The sequence below is a fragment of the Myxocyprinus asiaticus genome, chromosome 3 (genome assembly GCF_019703515.2).
Source record: "Myxocyprinus asiaticus isolate MX2 ecotype Aquarium Trade chromosome 3, UBuf_Myxa_2, whole genome shotgun sequence".
In the NCBI taxonomy this organism is placed as follows: Eukaryota; Metazoa; Chordata; class Actinopteri; order Cypriniformes; family Catostomidae; genus Myxocyprinus; species Myxocyprinus asiaticus.
The window spans coordinates 45,052,212-45,063,605 of NC_059346.1; the positions used below are offsets into that span (position 1 = coordinate 45,052,212).

At 38.4% G+C, this 11,394-nt stretch overlaps 1 protein-coding gene across 2 annotated transcripts in view; it reads right to left on the reverse strand.

Annotated features, from left to right (window-relative positions):
• Positions 1–10,992, reverse strand: part of LOC127430967 (endosomal transmembrane epsin interactor 1-like) — a 26,541-nt gene extending 15,549 nt beyond the window's left edge. For both annotated transcript variants that reach the window (XM_051681107.1, XM_051681098.1), the window contains exons 1-6: positions 10,487–10,992; positions 8,303–8,359; positions 5,004–5,114; positions 2,367–2,486; positions 503–610; positions 203–336 (exon numbers count right to left, since the gene is read on the reverse strand). In XM_051681107.1, coding sequence (XP_051537067.1) covers positions 203–336; positions 503–610; positions 2,367–2,486; positions 5,004–5,114; positions 8,303–8,359; positions 10,487–10,822 — 866 coding nt within the window. In that variant the 5' untranslated portion in view covers positions 10,823–10,992. The remainder of the gene's footprint in view (positions 1–202; positions 337–502; positions 611–2,366; positions 2,487–5,003; positions 5,115–8,302; positions 8,360–10,486) is intronic.
• Positions 10,993–11,394: the final 402 nt, after the last annotated feature.

Consider the following 11,394-nt stretch of genomic DNA (forward strand, 5'->3'; position numbering starts at 1 on the left):
GTGTGTGCGTGTGCGGCTTCAAGAGAGCAAGAATACATCTGTGTTTTAGCCTACTTCACTCTCTAACAGTGTGTAACACTAGTTCTTTCAGCAAGATATGGGTCTGGTGAGTTTAGACCATGGAGATCTGATCGAGTTGAACATCATAATTTCATGGAATTCTGTGTTGTTCCAGAAAGAATGAGGGCTGTTTGTATGTTACCTGCGAGCTAGGCGTGGGGTGTAAGAGTAGAAAGTGGAGAAATATGAAGGAGGAGGTGCAGGTGCGACAAACTCGTCAGGGTCAGGAAGATGAGTCTGCTCCTCTACTTCATCTTGAACTGGCCGGGCCTCTTCCTACCAAAGAAGATCATAATCAATCACTGAGAGACAGCAGACACCTCTGAACATCTCACAATATGTCTAAACAGTCTTTATAAACTACGTAGCAAATTGATAAATAATTAAATCGTTGTAAATCAAAAAATAAAGGTGTGTTTGTTTGTGTGCAATACAATCTCACCATGCAGGGCCGTCTGGTTGAGAAGATCTGGAGATATCTGAGCGCAGCAGCTACCAGACACACAGCTGTGGCCAGAACATTAAGTGCACACAATGCAAAGAGCACTTTCTGAAAGAAAGGAAACTGCTGACATCCAAATCTACCGATGTCAAACTAAATTAATTTCAACATTAATATAAGTATGCATATACTTCTCTCACTCTAAACATAACAAACAAGGCTCAGAAATTGACCAGAAATTGAGGCTGTCTATACTGGAAGTGTTGACGTGAACATTATTATTATATTATTATATAATTATGAATTATTACATTATAATTACTAGAAATGCATACACATATTGTTAGAAACAAAAGATTATTTATATTAGAAGACCAAGTGGGCTTTGATGTTTCAGTCAGAATTTATTTAGATAAATAATAAATAGAGCTGTCAAACTTATCACATTAACAAATGATTATTTAAAAAAGTTTAATGCATTAATTGTTCTTAATCGCGATTAACGCATTGACCGTTAATAAAGTATAAACCAACATAAACACTGGTCTGAAAAGGGTGGAACCTTTGCGATGTATCGATGTGTTCGCCCGGAGTCATTACAATGATGCACACACCACAAACACACAGCAGCTGTGTCAGTGATTAAATTATGGGGAAAGAACCACTTAACACAATCTGTTGTACAAAACAAGCCCTGATGCAAATACTCTGCAGCTTGTGTATTTTAATTATCACAGAAGCACATCAAGTCCTAACTACCATGAAAATGAAGAATGAGACATTGTTTGCAAGTGCTTTTCATGTTGAGTTCAAAGCGATGCTTGACGCTGACATTGACGCCCTGACGCAAATCATGAATGCGGCTTCACGATTGCTGTAGCATAACGGAACTCATAGTCTATGGAGGATAAGAGTTTAAGAGATTTATTGCGCATTGCACTGAATATGCAACCTATGGGGCGAATAGTTCTTTCAATTAGTCAACGTCCCACTTAGACTTTACTAAATGCTTTACGTTACTTCAATTGGTGTTATTTTAGTGCATTTCTATCTTTATACTGTAGAGGGCTTTGTTTGGAAAATGTTAATAAAGCATTATTTTTTAACATTTTGTTTTGTTTTCTTCCCTAAGAAGGAAAAAAATGCATTTTGACAGGAAAATAACTATATATAGAGTAAAATGTCAGCACTTTCGAAAGTTGCGGTTAATTGATTAACTATGAAAACTTTTGCGATTAATCGTGATTAAAAACAATTTTAATTGACTGACAGTACTGATAATAAATCAATTTCATTGCAAAAAATTCACACAAATAGTATTTGCCAAGTAAAACCATTTTATTTTAAATGGATGGGATAATAATGTTGCTGGAGAACCTCTGCAGAGCATCATTAATAGAAAGGCTTTCGTCAACTTAAGGCGCAACGCAATGGATGCTTCCAATGTAGACAGCATCACTGATTATAATGGGGGAGATTTGCTTGTTGAAATCCAGTAAAGCCTAAGCCTCCCCAAATAGTTAAAACGTGGGGGAAAAAGTACCCCATAATAAAACATTTTTCATCCGTTATCTAACATTGGGTGTAGGCGGTTTCATAATATTCCTTTATAGGCCAATCTAGTTATGGGTCTAAACAATGTAGTTACTATTTCAATTAATTGGTTCAGTTGAAGTATTTGATTTAAATAGACAACATGCTGTGTGTTACGTAGTAGAAACAAATATGCCCTCATTAAGTTTAAAAATGCCCCCAAAAAACAATTCCATGGGGGAAATATCACCCCTCAATAGCAAAACAGAAACTTTTTCACACTGTAATATACTATATACTGCAATAAATTTGGGAACATGCATACACACACCTTGAGCAGGATTCTCATTGTGCTGCATGCATGGCCAGCGTAGATCTTTACCAACTTCTCTTCTTGGCACTGACTGCTTGGAATCTCAGCACAACAGTAACAGAGATCACCATGTTCACTCTGAAACAAACAAACATACAGTATACACTGCGTGCCCAATTATTAGGCAAATTGTATTCCTCAGGATTCATTTTATTGTTGAACAAACACAATGCTCTCAGTCAATCCAAAATGTTATTGAACCACAAACCTGAATCTTTAACAAAGAAAAAGTGAGTTTTGTCTTTCTCAGGGGAATATATAAGTGTGCACAATTATTAGGCAACTATTAGTGTGCACAATTATTAGGTAACTAAATTACAAAAATAATTTCTCCCAACTCAATTGTTTATTCTCAACTGTTAGAGTAGGTGCAACAAATAAGCAACAAAAAATGACAATTAAATAAAATTTTTGGCCTTTCAAAAATATTCAATGACCAATACAGCCACCCTTCTTTTCAATAACTGCCATGGGCCTTCCATCCATGGAGTCTGTCAGTTTCATGATCTGTTCACGATCAACTTTTGCTGAAGCAGCAACCACAGCCTCCCAAATGCTGTTCAAAGAGGTGTATTGTCTTCCCTCACTGTAAATCTCACGTTTGAGGAAGGCCCACGAGTTCTCAGTAGGATTTAAGTCAGGTGAGGAAGGGGGCCAAGTCATTATTTGGGCATCTTTGAGGCCCTTGCTGGCTAGCCAAGCAGTGGAGTATTTGGATGCATGTGATGGAGCATTGTCCTTCATAAAGATCATGGCCTTCTTGAATGCTGAGGACTTCTTCCTGTACCACTGCTTGAAGAAAGTACTTTCCAGAAACTGGCAGTAGGTTTGAGAGTTGAGTTTCAGTCCATCTTCAACTCGAAAAGGTCCAACTACCTCATCCTTAATGATAGCAGCCCATGCCAGTACCCCTCCTCCACCTTGCTGGCGCCTGACTCGAAGTGATGCCCTGTGTCCATTAGTGATCCAGCCACAGGCCCATCCATATGATCCATCAAGAGTCACTCTCATTTCATCTGTCCATAAAACCGTTGAAAAATCTGTCTTCATGTATTTCTTTGCCCAATCTTGATGCTTCAGTTTGTGAATATATTCAGTGGTGGTCGTGTTGCAGCCTTCTTGGCCATGTCTCTGAGCACTTGGCACCTTGTACTTCTGGACACTCCAGGTAGGTTGCAGTTCTGGAATATGATAGCATTGGAGGATAATGGGTTCCTGGTAGCTTCACGTTTAATTCTTCTCAAGTCTTGAAGTTAATTTGCGCCTTTTCTTCTCCATGTGTTTTTTTGTACCCCAGTTGACTATTCGCAACAAAACGTTTGATTGTCCGGTGGTCACGCCTCAATAGTTTAGCTATTTCAAGAGTGTTGCCGTCTGAAAGGTATTTTACAATATTTGACTTTCCAGTGTCAGTTAAATCTCTTTTTTGGAGGTAATGAAGCTGCCTAATAATTATGCACACCTTGATACAAGTCACTTTCACCACACCCTCCCTCATTACACAAATACATACCACCTGAAAATGATTGAATCCAATAAGCATTCAAGTTTATATGGTTTGGAGTTGGAAAATGTGCATGGAAATAATGATAAGATCAGAATACTCACTTGCCTAATAATTGGGCACGCAGTGTATTCACTTGCATTCATTTCTCAATAAAAATTGATGATATGATCCACTTAAAGCTGAAGTGAGTAAACTTTTCTGTTAAAATACTTTCTCCTATACCAGCTTAACATGCATAGACAACTATAGCCATTCGTAGGTTGATTCCCAAGAAAACTGTAAATACTGTGTGTCTGTGGCACTATAAAAATGTTGCTGTTTGTTTAAGCACCTGACCACCCAACACGGCACTTGATTTTCAGCTTCATGTCATGCTAAAACCCTTACCTGTGGCAAAAATTTGTGGCTTATTGCTATACTAAAGAGAATTCAAAGCAGTAGATAGAGGAAGGAGTTTCCAGGCACTGTCTATATTTGACATAGTGTTTTGAGAAGTCTGGCACTGTATGTGATAACAGCTCAAAGATCATAGGTCACCAATATGGCATTTTCATAAGAAGTGGAGATGATGAAAGAGCTTCACACACTGGAAATGTCAGCAAGCCCAAAACGTAACATAAATCCAAGAAAAGCTGGAACCTGACTTTTTCAAACTCTGCATTTCACAGATAGGGCTTCTTGCTATATTTCACTGCTCTCTTTGACTTGGACAAACTTTTCAAGATCACTTCACTATGCAGATGGTCTGTACAGATGCACCTTTTCCATTATGTGTTGTTAATCAGTACACCAAATCATATCAACCTTTGCTAGTTTGTTGATTCATACAAGAATTTACATTAACATTTACTCATTTTAATGTATGGTGTTGTGGGTGGTTGCCAGGGTGTTAATATGCAGTTACTAAGATGTTATAGTGCATTATGATAATGTTGCTAAGGTGTTCTGGGTGAAAGTTTGCAATGCATTACCATCTAATACATTTGAATTTAAAGTTATTTGACATCTTGATGTTATTAGCTCAACACTTCTGAAAACAAGTATATATAAATATTCACAGCGCATGTCTAAGTGCACAGATTTCTCACCAGTTGACAGTTAATGGTACTGGAAACCAGCTGAGCCCCCTGACAGCAGAGGATGAACCCTGCCAGGTTTAGCAGGATACAGACCACAGACAGCAATACAAACAGATTTACCTGTGTGAGAGATATTATGAAAAATAGGAAAAAAACAGTAAATAAGAGAGACGTATACTATTCAGTAATTATATTTGAAAAACATAATATATAATAATTGACAGTGAATGGCAAGAAAAAGGAGCAGAACGGTCATTAAGGTTGTTTTCATACTGGACATGATTGCTCCCGGCATGCACATGATGGAGAACACAACGTGGGTCGCTATATTTGTGTTTTATATTTATCTGGTGTCATTATGCACACCAGAGTGAAAGACACTTGCTCCTCTGTGCATCGCATGCACTGATAGCCACCGGAAGCCATATTGGTATTCCTCAACTGCCATAGAGCCTCAACGACTGATAGCCGATACTGCTGCCATTTCACTGTCTCCAACCTCCGTATACAACAGTCTCATTTCGCACCCCTGTGACAATCGTGATTTACTTTTAATTTGCTCGTTATGGATAATACTCACTCAAAGGGAAAAGATATATGCGGATTGTAACAAACTGTAATGTACACTACCGGTCAAAAGTTTTGAAACACTTGACTGAAATGTTTCTCATGATCTTAAAAATCTTTTGATTTGAAGGCGTATGCTTAAATGTTTTAAATTAGTTTTGTAGACAAAAATATAATTGTGCCAACATATTAATTTATTTAATTATAAAACTAAAATGTAATTAAAAAAAAAACAGTTTTTAAATTGAGTTTGACCAAATAATAAGAAAAGCAGCCACTAAGTGCCCAACATAGATGGGAACTCCTCAATACTGTTTAAAAAGCATCCCAGGGTGATACCTCAAGAAGCTGGTTGAGAAAATGTCAAGAGTACATGTCTGCAAATTCTAGGCAAAGGGTGACTACTCTGAAGATGCTAAAATATACCACAGTTTTGATTTATTTTGGATTTTGTTTAGTCACAACATAATTCCCATAGTTCCATTTATGTTATTCCATAGTTTTGATGAATTTACTATTATTCTAAATGTGAAAAAAAAAAAAAAAATATTATAATAAAGAATGAGTAAGCGTTTCAAAACTTTTGACCGGTAATGTAAAAAGTAGCAAAATCTGCTTGTTATATGGCTCTCAAGTCACTGTGAGATTAAACAATTTACGCAAAACTAACTCAGAATGAACACTTCGATGTTCGCAATAAATATGTCTGAAAATGTCAGTATCTTACCTCAGTTTCAGTTAACTTGTTTACATTCACATTGATCTGTTCGCCACTGTAGTTAGTTAGAGCTACTTTATGATATAGATACACTCACTCAAGCTTTCAAGAAGCATGAAAATTTCCTGACTCTAAATAAATAAACAATTACATGCGTAGGAAGTTTGCTTTGTAGGGCTTTACAGGCAGATTTCAGATATACAAGTGGTGGTTGAATGACTAATGTTTACTTTTTGAAATGAGATATTTTCCTATTAAGTCAATAAACACACTGGTATGTTTGGGCATACAATATGGCGGCGAAGTGGCTTCAATGTTATGACATCATAAGCAATCCAGTTCTAAATTTTATAGTAGCTCAGTGGTCGCATGTCATGATTCAGCAGATATGCATGTCCGGGAAAAGGCAACTATATCTGATGTGCGCAAACTGTCTATTTTCAGGAGACAGCTGGTTGCGAGCACAGTATTTGCGCTCCTTATGTTCCTGCCACTCATGGTGCACGTGTGTGTGTGTTTTTGTGCAACTGATGATGCTGTCATACTTCAATCGGTCATACAAAAATGAATGCACAAGTTATTTTACTTCCTGAACAAGTGTGGACCCGAGCACAGGTTGCTTTCTCAGGGAGCTTTCACACTGTCAGTTTATTCCAAAACAGAGCACAGTTAGCATGAACAAATGGAAATAGGCATGCTGTTTTGCGGACCGTGGAACCGAACCCAATACTACCTGTAGGAGGTGGTCTGAGCTGCAATGGAACCGTGACACAGTTCGCATTGGGTGAAAAAGCAATCTGTACTTGGGTCGCACTTGTTCAGGAAGTAAAATAACTTGCGCATGCGTTTTTGCCGATTTAAGCATGACCAAATCATCAGTTGCACAAAAACAGACACACACGGGCCCCAGTGAGTTGCAGGGGAACATAAGCAGCGCTGCAAATACTGCTCGTAACCAGCTGTCTCCTCAAAAAAGACTGTTTGCAAGCATCAGATATAGTCGCTTTCTTCCGGACATGCATATCTGCTAATATAATGGCATGTGACACACAGAGGTGCAAGTGTCGTTCACTTTGGTATGCATGATGACAGCAGCGTAGATTCCGTGCGGGATGGGGGGAGGTAACCCCACCCAATAATCAAAACAAGCAAGTACAACCCCCCCAATATTTATACCATGATGTAAATGCTTAAAGCTGCAACCCCCCCCCCACCCCCAATGTTCACGACAAATCTACACCCTTGCATGATGACATCAATTTAATTTAAAAAGCCACAAAAATACTGTAACCAGCGTTGTGTTCTCCATCATGTAGGAAAAGCATTGGGGTTTGACAAAATCTCAAAGAATCTGAAACCAGACCAGTGCTGCGGGGCGTGCCGGGAAAAATTGCACTCGGATTCGGAACGCAGCAAACATGCCCAGTATGAAAACCACCTCACTCGTGCGAACTTTGCCACAGTTCCATTGCAACCGAGCTCAGATCAACTTCTACAGGTAGTCTCGGGTTCTGTACCACGGTCCGCTCCCCAGCCTGCAAAACAGCTTTCATATTACCAATTTTTCAAGGGAACCATGCTCTGTTTTGGACTACACTGCCAGTGTGAAACCCCCCACTAAATAAATGAGTCCTAAACTGAATGACTGGTGTGCACATATCCTGTTTGAGGGGTCATTTAAAGGTCCCCAAAACCTAATTACTGCTTCTAAACCTATACTGGTAGCCACAAAAGGGATTATAGATTATCCTCAAAACATATGTTTGTGACAAGAGAGGATTGCTTTTGTGAACGAGTTAACTAGCTGCGAATTGAACTCAATTGATTGCCACTGTAAAATTAAATGATCTACTACAGTTAATTTCAAAGACAAAATTCACATCATGTGATTTGTGGGCAAAGAGTGTATTAAAATAAATACAAATCTTCACTCTCAATATGTACAAGAAGATCTGCCAGAAGATCTACCTTAAAGTAAACAGCCTTAATGACTATAAGTTTAAGATTGTCCTAAAACACATACCAGCAGCAGCATTGGTCGTTTCCATGTGGTTAGCCCTATAATTCCAGATAAGATGACCTGCAAAAAACAAACACAGCCCATTCAGCAAGAGGCAAACCCTCACAGACAGATTAACTGAAAATGAACCCATTATTACCCATCAGATGCTGCACACTTTCAAAATGGCCTTCAGCACTTTTAAATCCTGTTTTAATGACTCATCTCACTCACTGTGTTGTAGGCAGAGCTGTCTACAGCAAACTCACTCAAATACCATTGTCCATACTTGGCTCCCTTGCATTTCCTCTAAACACTGCCACTTCCTGTCAATTACACTGAATGCTGTGAGACAGCTATTGCAGTTTGATAGGAGTTCTTATGTTTAGCTCATTTTTTCAGAGGCAGCAAACAAAAGAACCGTGAGTGTGGCAAATACCATATTATCATTGAAAAACTTCCATACTACATTGTTAACTACAGCAGAACTCCCACCCCCTGGAAAACAAATACTTGCAGCATGGATACACATGAGATGCTATTGTTTAAAAATCAAAAGTTTGAGTATATTTGATTAACAATTTTTTTTAGTGATTTACTGTATATGCATAACATGGCAGCCAAGATACCACATGTGCCCTTTATTTGTAAACAGTATCTTACTAAAGAGTTTTAAAGAGTACTAAAGTGTAAAAGACATTCACACACTTGGCTTAACTGCAAATGACCCCATAAATGAATTTGGAAAAGAATAATGAAAATTGCACTTTTGAGGATAACTTGGGCCAGATTATACACAGCAATGAGAGGGTAGTTTCTGAAGATCTGAAAATGTAACATTCCATCTTAAAGTTTATTAATATAAAAACTACAGAAACAGCTATTTAAATGTCTGAGCTCTTTCCAAGTGGTGACTGCATCCAGGTCAAATATACCAAGAGATTACTGTTAAAAATTAAGTAATTTAAGGGCATCTTGATCCACATATTCATGTGACACATGTAATATTGACAAACATCTGACCTGTAATGGTCAATAATAGTTAATATTATAATAATAATTAATTATAAGACAGGAGAATCACATTATGTGATCACATGGCTATTTGCTGATATTTATTCACTGGATTTGGTATTAAACCATTTACTAACTGTTTATTAATAGATTACAACCTATTGACAGAACTGATCTTTCATCATAGTGCATTATTGGTAAACTACAGTCTCTAAAGTGCTCATACTTTTAAATACACTGAGTGATAGGTTCAGTACCACGTTTAAAACCATTTTAACCTAAAAAATGTGGTAACATCTTAAATAACTGGTTTGATTCAAGTCAAAAAATATTATTTAGCATGTCTGAATCAGGGACAATTTTTTTTTTAATGTTTATCATTTCAGTTCATTCTGAGCAGAAACAGTATTTTTTTCTGTTTCGGTTCCTGTGTTCCACGGCCTCCTTTTCCAAACTACCGGTTAAAGTAACTTTTAAAAAATTAATTTTGAAACATATATATAAAATCATGAGCAATCACATGAGATGAAGACTCCAGTCATATCAGTAACCTTATAAAAGCTGTTTTATTCTACATGGAGAGGGTCCACACATGGGGGCTGCCATGTTAGAATCACATGACCAGCTGAATACTACTGGCTTAATCTCAGTAACTGTCCAGTTATTTGACACTTTCAGTCAAGGATTCAATTAATAATGTCTAGTACTAGTATTTAAAAATAATGTTTTCACTGCATAACAATTGAAAGGGATTTCGTTCCAGTTTTCGGTTACATTCTGCTAAATATTTCATTCGTTTTTGGTTTTCATTCTTTGAACCGTTTTTAGTCCCTGGTCTGGATCAATCTGAATATATTAGGTTACACCAACGAAACAAATTTTAAGGGTTAGATCCAGTATCCAGTTTCTTAAATTATCAATTTCAGGTTACCACTTTTTACACTGTACATTGGAATCACATCAAGACAACTGCATGACAGTGTATCTCAAGAATAAAGTGTAGATCACAAAACAGCTTCACCACTGTACCTGTTGATCTGGAATGGGTGAATAAGAAACTGTAAGAGTGATACAGTGAGATATCAAATAGATAGACATTTTGATGCCATCAGGCTACTACTGCCTGTAATATCTAGCAAACTAAAGTAACTCTGATTATGGCTGATTAGTAATCTCGAGTAATATAATACTCACAGAAGATCCGGCCCAAAACGGACAGGAGTTTCTAATAGGGGGCGAGTTACTAAGGGACAGAGCCCCGAAAGAGAGCGCCACCATGGAGCAGCCGAGGACCAGCTGCAGCAAGCCGAGCGAGAGCAGAGGGCGAGCGGGCAGCAGCGCCGGAATGATCCGCGTCTGAGATCCAGACATACGGGATGATGGCAGGATGGACACACAGCGGCCACGACTTCTGTAAGATGCGTCCCCAAACTGATGGGCCAACGCCGCCCCCGATAAACGACAACAAGATCCAGGCAGAACTACGGGCAGAGACATTGGAGACGCACAAGCAGCCAAACAACAATACATATTAAACGAGCATAGTGGCGTTCCCTCATTTTACTCTGTATCTTTCAAAGCGACGATTATTTCTGTCAACTGTCCGTTCGCTGCTACTTCCATGTTCCTGTCGAGATAGCTGACTGCTGGTTTTAAAATAACTGGACTCTGTTACCTGCTGCTCGGATTTGGTTTCACTTTTTTTTGGGGGGGGGGGAGCAGAGAGGCGAGGGAGGGTGTGCGTGGGAACAGGCCACACACCCGGGTCTCTGTTCCGCAAATGTGAAGAAATACAATGTGAAATCCTAATGTTATCTAGTGCATTTGTGGTAAACAGTATTATTATTCACTGTGGCAAGAGGACATATTTTATTGAGTAGTCTGTAATGCTGAATGTATCGTATTGCTGGATATTAGAAAAAGCTCTTTTAGCAGATAGCCTATTTAATTTTTTCCCCCTGACCTAACCTGGTTAGCTGTTAGCCCAGCCTGGTCAAATAGCTGGTTTTAGAGAGTTTTGGTGCACTTTTTTAGCTGGCCAGGCCGGGAAACCATCTTAAACCACCTCAGACCAGCGAAGACCTGCCAACCATTTTAGGCTG